This window comes from Lactuca virosa, chromosome 9 (assembly GCF_052849685.1).
Source record: "Lactuca virosa cultivar CGN04683 chromosome 9, Lactuca_virosa_CGN04683_v6, whole genome shotgun sequence".
Taxonomy (NCBI): domain Eukaryota; kingdom Viridiplantae; phylum Streptophyta; class Magnoliopsida; order Asterales; family Asteraceae; genus Lactuca; species Lactuca virosa.
Window position 1 is genome coordinate 278,537,399 of NC_136434.1, and position 14,789 is coordinate 278,552,187.

The 14,789-nt window shown below is 38.4% G+C and overlaps 1 protein-coding gene across 1 annotated transcript; it reads left to right on the top strand.

The window, feature by feature from the left end:
• The first annotated feature begins 232 nt into the window (after positions 1 to 232).
• Positions 233 to 1,321, top strand: LOC145140569 (F-box protein At2g27310-like). The gene is made up of 2 exons (XM_079074014.1): positions 233 to 1,204; positions 1,307 to 1,321. Exons 1-2 carry the CDS (start codon positions 233 to 235, stop codon positions 1,319 to 1,321), a joined length of 987 nt encoding a protein of 328 aa, XP_078930140.1.
• The last annotated feature ends 13,468 nt before the right edge of the window (positions 1,322 to 14,789 follow it).

Sequence of the window (14,789 nt, forward strand, 5' to 3'; positions counted from 1 at the left end):
TTTTGATCCTATGTATCATCCTACCCAATTAAATGGTGACATGTGTAATATTTAATGTCGATGGGTAAGAGGATTAGTAGGAAAAAAAGGTAGGAGGATATTTAATTTCTCAAAATATATACCATCGTTCGTTCTCATTTACAAATATAACCCCCTACATCCCCACATCCCCACCGATTCCCGTCCATTCCTAAAGGAATCCAAACCAAACCACCACATCTATTTCTAAATCATGTCGACAAGTCTCGCCGACATCCATCCACACATCATTCAGACTCACATCTTACCACGCCTCGATGGTCCATCTCTCCTGTCCACGGCAACCACATCCTCATATCTACAAACCCTGTGCGCCGATGACAATCTTTGGTCTCATATCTGCAGATCAACATGGCCTTCAATCCTCGACCCACGTCTGGATCACCTCATCTCCACCTTCCCCGCCGGTCACCAATCTTTCTTTCAAGACTCCTTTCCGGCTCTAATCACCGACGTCAACCACTACAACACCATTCTTCCCTCCACCTGGTCTTCTTCAAAACCAAATTCATCGTTATGTTCATCTCATCCTTGCACATCTGAACTCATCTCAGCCATTGATATATGCTACCAAAACGACATTATTTACTCAAGAGTTGAGTTCACCGATACCACACATGATTTTCTTTGGTCTCCGTTTTGGGTTGAATTAAAGGACGACCCACCTATCAATAGATTGATACCTGGAATCTCCAGATGGATCGACCTGAAAGTCGACGAGCTTTTAGGAGCCAACAAAGCAACATTATTACACCTGAAAGAATATCTTACATTAAGCTGGATCCTAATTGACCCGACCCGGAAACAGGCAGTTAACTTATCAAGCATGAGACCGGTTAGTGTAATGCAGCACTGGATGACTAATGATAGCCTTCTCGAGTACGTCACCGTTTTACCCGGGTGTTTTCTGGATGACATGGTACAATGTAGAATAGAGGTGGCATTGGGTGTGGGTGGTGGAGGGGTGGGATTGTATATGAAAGAAGTGGTATTAAAATTTGAGGACTTGCATTGTAATTGCTTAAATGGAAAGGAGTTTTTGGTAATTTTACAAAGCGTAATTTCGGAAGAAACTAATGTGAGAAGGAAAGTGGTGGACGATGATGAGGAGAGATGGAGGTCTTACAGGATGTTTAAGGAGATGAAAATAGAGAAAATGGCATGGGTAAGAAAGGAAGAAGAAAAGAGGGAGTTAGCCGTTAGGGTTAATTGTATTGGCATGTTGGTTTTTGTTTATCTTTTCTGTTTATTGTTTAATTATATGCAGCATAATCAGACATAATATGAAAAGTTATATATCATAAATAATTGTACAAAACTCTTTTCAAATTAAGGTTAGTGTGAATTTCAAATGATGAAAATCAAAATTTAAAACACTTCAATAATAAATGATATAAATGATAACATATATTGGAAATTTGACTTTTTTTGAACATATTTTGTTACTTAAGTTACGATGATGTTCAATCGCCCCCCCCCCCCCCCCCCCCCCCCTGTAGTTTTCATTCTTTTGCAAATTTGCCTTTTGCTACACTCAGCTCCCCATTAGTCCGTTTCGTTTGTTGATTGGAACTCCCTTAAATGAGTCATGTGGTTGTCGTCAAAATGAAGACTTCTACAGGATGTTCATGACGAGCCCTAACTTACAGGTAGGTTCATCTTCCCTAAGAATTTGTGTTTTTCCTGGGGTTTTTAATGGGCTTTACCATTCCTTATTCGCGTAGGATCGAGGAATATGACTTGTGATTATTTTAAATGGCTTGAACCAGAACTCCCTTGCAAGTGGTATAAGATTTGTCTAAATAACATGCACATGAAACTACAAAATTGTCATTACGTTATAACATTTGAAGAGGATGACGTCAAAGCATGGTTTAAGGAGGAAAGGGATGAAGTGAAGCAGAAGTTAAAGCAAAGCAAGTAGTTGAATGTTGTTCTTGTACAAGTCATTCTATTCTGGGTGTGTTATTTATTTATTGTCAAGTTAAAACTTTGTAGTCCATGGTTGTATAATGGCTTTTGTAGGCGGTATTTGATTCCATACATCATATCAGTTGTTGTATCGGTTATATATGGCTTTAGTGAAATGCAATATATGCAATGATTTTTCTCACTTTCTTTAGCAGCTAAACTTTTCAAAAGCTACTAGTAAAAAAAAAAAAAAACTATTACATGGAAATTAGAGGGTTCTTAACCTATTAAGACCAATATGAACTCTTCGATCCTACTAGAAAACCACAAAAAAGAATAATCTACCACCATATCAAAAATCAACTCCTCTCATTCCCCTTTGCCATTTTTCACTTTTGATATATGATTTTACTTGTTCTATTGGTTTTGACACAAACATGATATTATGTTGTTATATTAAGCATAGATATATGAAAAGTGTTAAGAGTTTTATAAAAAAAATAGTCTAATTTTAGTGTCAAAACTACATGATTAGCAACAAAAGCATTTTAAGATTTGAATAAACTTAACACTATTTTAACTCATCAATGATCATTTTGCAAAACATGAAAAGATTAAAACCATAGTAAGGAAAAGACTAACTTTTGAGGACTTTGATTCCTTTTAGGAGGTTAGAAGTTGATGAAGAATGTAGCTGTAGAACTCCATGCACCTAAGTAGAAACACCAACAATACTTCAACTTGATAAGATGTTGGTCTTGGATTCTTGTAACAATAAGAACACTCTTAAGATTTAAGTCAAAACTCAAGTAACGACTTAAAGGGAGTCTGCAAGTATCAAACTTTTCTTCTAGTTTCTTAACACTTTTAAGAAATTCATAAAGAGAGAGAGAGAGAGAGAGAGAGAGAGAGAGAGAATAGGACGACTTTTGAGAGTAAAAAGAAGCAACGAAAGAAAACCCAATCTCTTCCTTTTTTTTACTTGAAATATCTCTAATGATAGTCTTTTGACTCATACCTTCAATATGATAAAATGAAGAGTTAATAAATCAATCGTCTATAAAATCAGAGTTAATATGAACACGAGATGTAAATAATCTTGATTCGGCTCATATTATCCGGAGAAAGTACAAGTAGATTTGAGAGAAAGAAAGCACAATGCACAAGTTGCAAAAGTTCCAAATGACTTAGGTACCTACACTCTTTATAGTGTACTCGACATATGCAAAAAGTGTATCAGGACATCGATAGTTAAAGAGAATCTACATAAGCGACTGATAAAATACATATAGTATTGAAGTCATGAAGACCTTCAATGATGACAAACTATTCGACACTTCAACTACTTCCAAAAACTTCGATATATCACAACATTTTTGACACTACAATCCCACCCTTTTTTATCAATATAGAATCTTGAAACTGTAGGTAGCATCTTTATCACTTGCAACAAAACTCTTCTTATTTCAATGTACGAAACGATAATCCTCCTTATCTCCGCTCTGTCTTTATTGGAATTCTTCTTGTATTTGTTGATCAGGAGAACGATACTAGAAAGATTCTAATTTGAATACCTTTTGTTATCGTCAGTATGGAATACATATTTCTTTTTACCTCCCTTCATGTTCTTTCCTTGAAAGACAACACCCTGATGTTGATTGATGATTTCACCATCTTCATAATCATCAATATTCATTTTCCCTTTCAACAATAACTTTGGAACCTTTGGCTTTTTCTTGAAAGAAGTAGCAAACTCAAAGTCTGTTATCACTAGATGAGCAAAATAACAGTCTAAGAAGCTTTTGATATGACTATACCCAATGATGTACGAAGCTTTATCTTGAATTTAATCATTATTCAAATTTCCCATAATCTTTGTAAAAGTGATGAGAACATTCAAGTTCATCAAGGGAAAGTCAGTAGTGGTGAAGTAAAAAAGAACATTGTTAGCTCTAAAAACTTTATATCGATTATTTTAAATGACTCCTTCGAACATAACATCAGGAGTTATCAATACAAGTTTAATAATTTTCACCAGTGACCATACATCTTCTTCTTTCTTTCCAAAAAACAGCATGAAATCGAATCTTCATACTTTTAAATTCTTTAGTATCATGAAATTCTAAACAAGCTTGAATTGAGAAAATGTGAACATTGAATGATTGAATGGAAATCCCATTGATTAAAATCCGAGACTTCGATGTTGTAGCTTTTCTTTGGCCTTTACTCAAACGCATTGGCTTCGCCATAAGCCATAGTCTCAATTATTTCATAACACCACACCTTATTTGGATCTCCCTTGCAAGACCATCTGGGTTATTTGCTCTCATTCTCATAATGTTGTTAAGGTGATTCATTCTCTCAATTTCAAGCTCTTGAAATCTCTTTTTCTCTTCTCCAGTAGTCTCCACTTGAACACCTTTTCCCTTTGGTTCTGAGGTTGCAGCAGGTTTAACAATAGAAGAACCTGTAACATCCCAAAAACCATGACAAAAAAATTCATTTTTATTTATTAAAATAACCATAATTATCAAATCATTTCATCCAAAAACATAAGTCATAGTATCACATCAAAACTCATATCAATATATCAGAGTGAAAACATCTCAAGCTAAACATCGTGGTGTGTGTAATATAGTCATCCCGAGCTCTTCCCTTTGCTACCGAAAGTACCTAAAACCAAAACTGAAAACTGTAAGCACGAAGCTTAGTGAATTTCGCCCAAACTACCACACACCATACACATAATCGTTCTACTAGGAGTTATGGGCCCCGCCCACACTCAAGGAGATACGGGCCCCGCCCACACTCAACAAACTAGGAGATACATGCCTCGCCCACACTCGCATGACGAGCCCTGCCCAAACGAGATATAGGCTCCGCCCACACTCGCATGACAATGAGATACGGGCCCCGCCCACACTCACATAATAATGAGATACGAACCCCGCCCACACTCACATACGTAAACAAACACACACACATGTATCACACAGACAACAAGTATTACAACCTACCAAACATACTACTAACCATACTCAAGTACTGATGAGATACGGGCCTCGCCCACACTCTATGAGATACGGGCCTCGCCCACACTCTGTGAGATACAGGCCTCGCCCACACTTTATGAGATACGGGCCCCGCCCACACTCAGCTAATAATGAGATACGGGTCTCGCCCACACTCACATTCCTAACAACACATACATGTATCACACATACAACAAGTATAACAATCCAACAATCTGATTGATATCTATACTCAGGTAATAATGAGATACGGGCGCGCCCACACTCCGTGTTCCTATCAAGAATATATAACCTACACGGGCCGACATTGGTGCCTTCGACCCGTTCAAACCAGGAGGAAACTCACCTTTCACTGCTGAAGTCCCGCGAATAAATCTCCGCCTGCTGGCTGACAGATCCCCGAACTGTCAACATCAAAACAAAACCCAATTAACCATTTGGGGTTCCAATTCATAACCATAAATCCATACTTGGGGTAAAAGGACCATTTTACCCCTATCCGAGCTTGGTCCAAGACCAAGGCCCAAATTCACACTCTGAAGGCCCAAAAGCCAAATAATCAACCAAGGCCCAATTATGGCCCAATTTTCAAAATTGGGCCCAAACCCCTCACATGCGCCTTACCCTAAAGCCCATCCAAATATTCTAGTCCATATACTTGTTCTTGTACGACCCATCAATAGCCCAGTCACCAAAGCCCAACAGAAAGGCCCAACTCGAGACCCAAGCAAAATTAGGGTTTTCACATAAAATGACGATTAGGGTTAAGTGTTCTTACTTAACCCATTAAGGACTTAATCCATTAAGTCCATCACTCCACTAGGCCAAACATGCAATGTAATCGGGCAAGTCATACTTCAATCCACTGGTCCAACGCGGGTACCGACAGGTCCAAACTAAAATTTCCAAGATTAGGCTTTTCTAAATCCTAATTAGGGTTTCCAATCCAATCACAAGCCAACTTAGTCCAAGATTAAGCTATTGGGACGATTAGGGTTTCACTATGTCGAGCACTACCCATTGCCACCTCGGGCAGTGGTGGTCGACAACGGCTCACGGCGGCAACCACCACATCACGGTGGTGGTGGGGGGGGGGGGGTTTCCTTGGCTTTTCTCCGGCCAAAACACCCAATCAACATCCCAACATAGAGGAAACGCACTCACGCACACCTAATGACACACATACAGCCACCACCTCATGGTGGTGGCTGTGGGTTTTTTGTCCAAATAATGCACATACCACCACACTAATTCCGAAAGCGGGCCTTTCATACGAATACATACGCGCTCAGCCACCTACAAGGCGGAAGAACATCTCCGAAATGCGACAGAGATAGCGACCAACGGGCGGCGGTGGCTAAAACAGTGATTACGACTCCATACAACCAAAAGGAACGAAAGACAAGAGAGATAAGTTACGGTTTAGCCTTAATGAGGGCCTTTCCAGTCTTTCACGGCCTGAACTTCGTCGTTCTCGGCTTCTTCCGTCGGTCTCGGCAATCTTCCGATTGTTCTCGACGTCACTGGCGGCAACGGGGAATGTGACAGTGGCCATCATCAGCGAGGTGGCATGCAGACGGGTGGTGTTCGAACTCGACTGGCAGCGGCGGCCTAGGAGGCTTCTCATGGTGGCGGCTGAAGATGTGTGACTAGGGTTAGGGTTAGATGATGCAACGAGAGGGAAAGGAAGGCACTGGTTTAATCTCGTGTTCCATAAAATCATCATACGAAATTTGACACATCTAGTCCCTCCCACTCATAATCTTTTCAACTTATGTCCCAATAATTACCATGCAGCCCCTGCCTTAAGAAATATTTACAAAGTGATTCCGAAAATTACGCTTAACCCCCACAATTCCAAAAATTATGATATTTAACTCCCTTGGCTAACATCCTTAAATTATTATGGGTTTAGGGCTTCAATAAAATAATATAAAAATATCATTTACATCTCGGGGTTTAGGGCTTATTATTTATCTACTTCTTTTATTTGATTTAAACAGAATGTTACAGAATTTGAACCTCCTTCGTTTATGTTCAACCCCCTCTTCGATTGAAGCTTTGAAATATCAACTTCGATATTTGGAGTTTCTTTTGTTGTGGAAGTTGTTAGAATAGCTTTCATTGGAATTGAAACTGGAATTTGTGTGGAAATCACCTTCCCAACTACTTTTCCTTTGTCTTCACCTTTATCTTTTGATGAGCCACCCTTATCCCCCCCTTGTGACATGAATATGGATGGGCATGGAGAATTTGTGGGGAATCAAAGTACGAGATCCAAGATTAGAGCAAGTTGAGTTTTAAAACACGACTCCACTAAAGAAACCATAGAAGTGGTTTGTTCTTGATAAATCAAAGTCGTTGTGGTATCATAGACTTCGATAAGCGATCATGAAAACCTGTGAGAGAATTCTCAATTCTTGTAACTTCACTTGCATCAGATTCTTTCTTTAACTTCAACTCATCAACATACTCTTTATTGAAAGCACGCATGTCTTTGATTGATGTTCTTGTAGTACCAAGAAGAGCATAAACATTCTACTGAATTGCTAAATAGAACGTATCCAACTTTGTAACTTATTTTGAGAACAAATCAACCAAATCTTTAATCTTTAACTAATAGACTCTTTCAAAGAGTTCATCATCTTCTGAAAAATTTCATGTGTCTCCCAAGCAAAATTTTGAACTTCTTTAAGATCATATGTATAAGAAGTTATGTGGCCAGTCAACCAAGTCTCTAGCTGTGAAACTACACTAGAAATAAGATTCTTCGTCTTCATTTCTTGGATTTTCAACAAAAACTCAACATCTTCTTTAATCACAGAAGATGTTGTAAAAGTAGACGAGTTATTCAAGAACCGAAGAATCCTATTGAACTTTAAAATTTGGATCTTGTATGGCTTTCCAGACATGTTAGCATGGTCTTATACATCTTCTCCTTCTGGATCAAACTCCAACTCAACAAACTTAATGTGTTCATCTTCTTCAACATTCTTTATATCATGATCAGTGGATTGAGAAGAGAACAATGTAATAATGGGTTGCTGCAAGATATTATCAGAGTTAAGAGGATTAATAGGAACGTTTGTAGGTGGAATGATCGATGATAGTTGTAGTAACGAAGCTGGTGGTAAAGCACTTGATGAAACTGGAACAGATGTTGAAGGATTCTCACCCATGTTAACATTTGAGTCCTTTTTAGATAAGTTCCCACAGATGTCCGAAAACATATCCTCCTCCATATTGGACTTAGAACTAGGAACTTCGGGTGGACTAAAACGTTTCCACTCAGGAATCAAAGTCGAAGTTGTTTCATGACACATTTTTTTTTGTATCCACATTAGATGTGCGTACAGTGACATCTAGGTTGCTTGTATTCTCAATATTTTATTCGACAGTGCCATCCTTTCATGGTGAAACATTGTTTGTATGATCATCAATTTCAGTAACCGCTTCATCTGCCTTTTCTCTTTTCTTATCTCCTTTAACAACCTTTATTATATGGCTTGTTATGGTAGAAGTATCTTCGACATATTGAGCCCCTTTCTTTGAAAATATTTTCAAGAAACCCATCGCCTTTCCCTTCTTTTGTTCGTTTTCATTATCATATAGAATCTCCTTAATAACAACACCTTGATTCTTCAACTTTGACTTCTTTTTCTCCTTGATAACTTCCTTAGTGAAACTAGTATCAATAGTGATTTTAGGCTTAGATGGTGCTTTCTTCTTAACAACATGAGGATCTTCATTTGTACCATTTTCGCTTTAAATGTCACTTTCTTAGGAGTAAGAGCTGAAGAAGTAAGATGTAAAGATGTTTTGTATTGAATCAATAATTAGTTTAAATAAGACACCGGTTGAAGCATAACATCTGGAATTCTTCTAACATAAGGAAATACCACAGGATATCTATTCCTGTTTGACTATATGATTCGCGAAAAATTAAGCTCCAAAAACAAGCACTAGTAATCTCAGTAGACTTCTTTGAATGCTTTATATAAGTTGTGAACTCATCCCATAATAGTGAATCATAATCAACTTTCATTCCATAATCAAACCAGCGATAACTGAATAAAATTGAAGTTTTTTCTTATAAAGTCCAGAACTTCTTCCAGTCAAACAACGAAGAATGATACCAAATAAGAAGTTCCACATAATTGGTAGATTGGACGTATTAAAGATGCTAATGATAGAAATCGTAGGATTATATCCCATTTCATTAAACATTAGAAGTACCTTTTAAGACAAAGGAACATCAAAGGAACCCTCATATAGCAATTGAAGAATATGTGCAAACTACTTGTTTTGTAATCGTTTGTTGCCTTTGGATAACATCTAAAATGTAACAACTTTGTTCATCTTGTTGTAAACTGCTATAAAACATGAAAGTGACAACCAATTCATCGGAAATGCAAATGAAGACGTCAAAGCATGAGCAAGGATTGAATCGTTCAAACATTTAACATGCATCTTCAACTCTTTAGGATATGCAGATAGCGTTGGATTAATTCAAACATTTTTTGATTGAATCTTCATATGAGGAATAGAAAGCTCATTTTCAGTCGTGATGAAGTGATCAACAACAGTATTAGCAGTTGACATGATGATCTAGAAGATAATTTTGAAGATTATCAGAAAATTAGGGTTAGGGTTCTTACATGAATTCAGGAGATTAGAAAGATTAGATTGAACCGTTGAGCCTTATTTTATAATTGGCATGAAATTCAAATTTGAACCAATACCTAATGAGTATTTCCCACATGTAAAAAACATAACTGAAGCGACATCATCTCAATCTTCCATAGATATATGTAATGAGTGTTTTTCTCGATCCAACATAAAGCAACAGTAACGTCACTTCCCAACAGTCACCTCGATTGTGTCACACCCCCAAACCAAGGATGGCGGAAACGTCCGGGGGTGGAGGACTTCATGTATAGTATCATAACAACAATTGTAATAGTAATTCAAGCAAACACAACCAACATATATATAATTGAAAAAGTTACATCATTGTATGAATTACATGTTTACGAATCAATTACAATATGTTGACAAAATATGAAATAGTAGACGCCTTAGCGTCCCATCCTCAAAAGCACTTGGTTACCTGTTTAATGATTTCCTGAGAATACAAGTTGTTTGGAAAAGTGTCAACACAAAGGTTGGTGAGTTCATAAGCTTTTGTTTGATATTATTAAAAGCCTTTCGTTTGTAAAAGTAGTATTTGTTTTAGAAAATCCAATATTTTCCTTAAAATGTATATGTAGTCTTAAATTCAAAGACCGAAATGTATAAGTAACTTTTCTTACTTATAATAAATAATGTAAGTTTAAATCGACATAAACTTGTTTAATTTTAATGAAGTTCCCGTAAATTCCAATATTTATTAATACTTTGTGTGAGTTTATTATAACCATGCTATGACCAAGGTTGCCTAAAACGACGTTCTTCGGGCGTCGGAAATGTTATGACATTTGTCAACCCAGACCTATCGGTCTAACTGTTGCATGCAGTTTAGGTGTGAGTTTGTCAAACCCAATATAGATCTATACACAACTATCACGCTCTCCCTCAAGGAGACTCTGGTTACAATACAAGACTTAATGGTAGTTTGAAGTAAATGTCTCACAAAGTCATTAACGGAATTACGTGTTATGAAAACTTGGTACCGTATGGCCGTACCTTGCTTAATGAAAATATCCTTTGTATAAATGTACCCTTTTTAAATGTATGTGTTATGTAATGTATCATAAACTATACCTATTATAGTTTATCAACCAAGGGTAGTACGTAGTAATGTATGCAAACTATATTCAAAATAGTTTATTAAATGTTTGAATGTATCGGTTGTACTTTGATTATAATCACTTGTTATTCTTTATATTTTATATGTCCAAATCCATTTGTACACTGATGTGTGTCTAAATATTAAGATGAAATGTCATATATTGCAATAACATATAATCACATAAAGATATACACCTTGCTCAACATGTTACAAGGTGAAATGAAATTGACAGCAACTTTTCGTTGAATACAGTTTCTGTTACTGTTCTTAGAAAATTTATAGAAAAATCATCAAAGCTCTAAATCCAAATCCGCAAATTCTGAGAGTTTGGAATATGAGTCTAGTTTGTTCGTAAATTTTATCATGATTTTTGGTGATCTCTAACAGAGGTGAAAATGTTCATAATCACAGACTGGTCCGGGTTTGCCTCTGAAATGACAGGCAGTTTTGTAAAAATCACCATAAATTGTAGAAACATCATATGGAGATGTGCAAGTAGCCATTTTAAAGCTAAGAGTTTGAACTACTTGCACCTGGAACAGTTTTGAAAACTAAAATATTTAAGTTGACCAAAACAGTCCGTGATCGAAGTTCATCTTTTCTGATGTAATCTGATAGAAAAAGTTTAATTGTGTTCTTGATGATTTTACTTGTATTCCCCCCTTAAAACTTAAGGAAAACATGTAAATGTAGGGGTATGAACTCACCCTATGTGGTTTCAGTAGATGAAAGTGAGAGAGAGGAAGTGTTCAACCCAAGGACACTAAGAAGATGTCTTGATGATTCGAGAATCTAACATCGAATAAGATGGAATTTGTGTAAGATATCAATGATTTGAGTAGAATGGAGTGTAATAATTATATGAATGATGAAGATACTTACTAATTGAAGAAAGAAATCCCTGAAGAAAGCCTTGAAGTTCTTGAAGTTGAGAGAAAAGATGAGAGAATTTTGGAGAGTGTCCTTTGGTTGCTAAGTGTAGAATGAAAGAACTTTATGGAGAATGAGGAGAGAGGATCAATCCTCCAGCTCTTAGAACGTGGGAAGAGCTGGAGATTGGGTGTAAAGGTCCACTAAGGAGACAAGGGGTAGTGGGAAAGAGTGGCTGATCATAGAGTGAGGTGGTGGTGGTTTGCTTTTGCCATAAATTAAGGAAAAGCAAATATTCCCTCAATAATTAGTTCAACCACTAATTCTTTTAATATATTTTTATAAAACCCTGTAGATTTATATATTTTGGGGCCTTAGTTTATAAAATAAAGTTTTGGGTGAAAATCCCACGTTAAAATAATGAAAAACGAAGTTAAAACGAAGTCGTAGTCGAAAAACCGGTAAAAAGGGGCCGTCTGCGAGACCTCTCGCATGGAGGCCGGATTCGGACCCTCGCATGCGAGGCTGCTGTCTGATGGCTTCGGATTCGGTCTCCTGAGAGGCTTCAGCTTCGGTCCTGATGAGAGGCTTCGGATCCGAGGCCTCGGATGAGAGGCTTCGGTCCTGAAGCTTCAGTTCCAGGTCCTTAAGGCTATTTTACCCGTTTTTACCCCGTTTCAAGCGATTTTTGACCCGGTTAAGGGTCGATATGACCCAAATGATTACAAAAAGTTAAAGTAACTTTTGAGAGAGATTTGGGAGAGATTTGAGAGAGATTTCAAATAGAAAGAGATAGAGTGAAAATGATTTAGAGAGGTTTCGTTTGTGATTAATTTGAGTGTCCGGCTTCACAACGCAAGGTTCGTAAACCCCGTTAAACCGTGTTTTAGTGTCGTACACAATCCCGATGATTGTGCAATAGTGTTTTATCGCTTTGGTTCGTTGTTTAGCACTGTTAAGGCTAAGGAAAATCAAACACATGAACTTTCCAAATGATGATTTCTCATTAAAATAGCGAATTGTATAGTGATTACATAACGTAAACCCTAACATACAAGGGTTATTGGAGTTGACCGGTTTGACTTGTTGACTTTGTTTGACTTTGACTTGACCGAAATTTGACGGTTGTCACATCATCCCCCCGTTAGAAGGAATTTCGTCCCGAAATTTTCATTTTGACTGGGATTTCAAGAGTTTGGGAAGAGATGTGGATACTTTTGTTTCATCTGATCCTCGCGTTCCCAGGTGAATTCGGGTCCTCGTTTAGCGTTCCAACGGACCTTCACGACGGGAATACGACTTTGTTTCGTTCGTTTGATTTCCCGATCCATGATTTCGACTGGTTCCTCCACGAAGTGGAGATTTTCGTTAACTTCGATTTCGTCGAGTGGTATTACGAGTCTCTCATCAGACAAACACTTCTTTAGGTTCGACACGTGAAATGTGGGATGTACTTTGTCGAGTTCCTGAGGTAATCGAAGTTTGTATGCTACTGGCCCAATCCTAGCAAGGATTTCGAATGGCCCGATGTACCTTGGATTTAGTTTCCCGCGTTTGCCGAATCGTATTCCTTTCCAAGGGGAAACTTTTAGTAGTACACGATCACCCACCTGGAATTCCAAGGGTTTGCGTCGTTTGTCTGCGTAACTCTTTTGCCGATCGCGAGACTCTTTCAGTCTTTCTCGAATTTGAACGATCTTTTCTGTGGTTTCCCTTATGATTTCAGGGCCAGTGAGGGTGCTATTAGAGACTTGCCCTCTAGCTAGCTGTGTATCCCCCACCTCAGCCCAACACAGGGGTGATCTGCATTTGCGACCGTAAAGAGCTTCGAATGGAGCAACTTTGATGCTAGTATGATAGCTGTTATTGTAAGAGAATTCGATAAGCGGTAGATGGGTATCCCATGCTTTACCGAAGTCTATTACACAAGCTCTTAACATGTCTTCCAACGTTTGAATGGTTCGTTCGCTCTGTCCGTCGGTTTGTGGGTGGTAGGCCGTACTCATGTCAAGCCTAGTTCCCAATGATTTTTGTAGAGATTGCCAAAACCGTGAGGTAAATCTACTATCTCTATCGGAGATAATGGATATCGGCACACCATGGAGTCGTACAATCTCTCTGATGTACATTCTAGTCAGCTTCTCCATCTTGTCGGTTTCCTTTATTGGTAGGAAGTGTGCTGATTTGGTCAATCTGTCTACGATTACCCATATGGTGTCAAGCCCGCCCGATGTCTTAGGCAGCTTGGTTATGAAGTCCATGGTTATTCGTTCCCACTTCCACTCAGGTATATCCGGCTGTTGCAATAGCCCGGATGGTTTCTAGTATTCGATTTTGACCTTGGCGCAAGTCAGACACTTGCTCACATAGGTAGCAATCTCAGCTTTCATGTTCGGCCACCAGTATAATTTCTTGAGGTCCAGATACATCTTATCTGACCCGGGATGGATGGAATATCGAGTCTTGTGTGCTTCATTCATGATGATGTCTCGGAGTCCACCGAACTTCGGTGTCCAGATTCGATTCATGAGATAACGTACTCCATCATCCTTGACTTCTAAGTTTTTATCCATTCCCCTTAATGTCTCTCCTGCCACCTTTTCTGGTTTCAAAGCTTCTAGTTGAGCTTCCTTGATTTGTATGGTCGTGTGGGAATGGATCGTCATTGTTAAGGATTTTACTCGGCGGCCCGAGTACTCCTTTCTGCTTAGAGCATCAGCCACTACATTGGCCTTGCCCGGATGATAACGAATTTCGCACTCGTAGTCATTCAGCAACTCTACCCATCTCCTCTGTCGCATGTTGAGCTCTTTCTGATTGAGGATATGCTGAAGACTTTTGTGATAAGTGAAGATAGTGCATTTCGTGCCGTAGAGGTAGTGTCTCCAGATCTTCAAAGCGAATACCACTGCTCCTAATTCCAGGTCGTGCGTAGTATAATTAACCTCGTGCGTCTTAAGCTGTCTTGATGCATACGCGATAACCTTCATCCTCTGCATGAGCACACATCTGAGGCCTTGATTCGAAGCATCACAGTACACTACGAAGTCCTCGGTTCCCTCTGGGAGAGACAAGATCGGTGCGCTGCATAGGGCTTGTTTTAACGTTTGGAAAGCAGTTTCTTGTTTATTTTCCCACTTGAATAT

Bases quoted from the DNA above. Each gene is read 5' to 3' on its own strand.
- LOC145140569 (XM_079074014.1), top strand. From the start codon at position 233: ATGTCGACAAGTCTCGCCGACATCCATCCACACATCATTCAGACTCAC.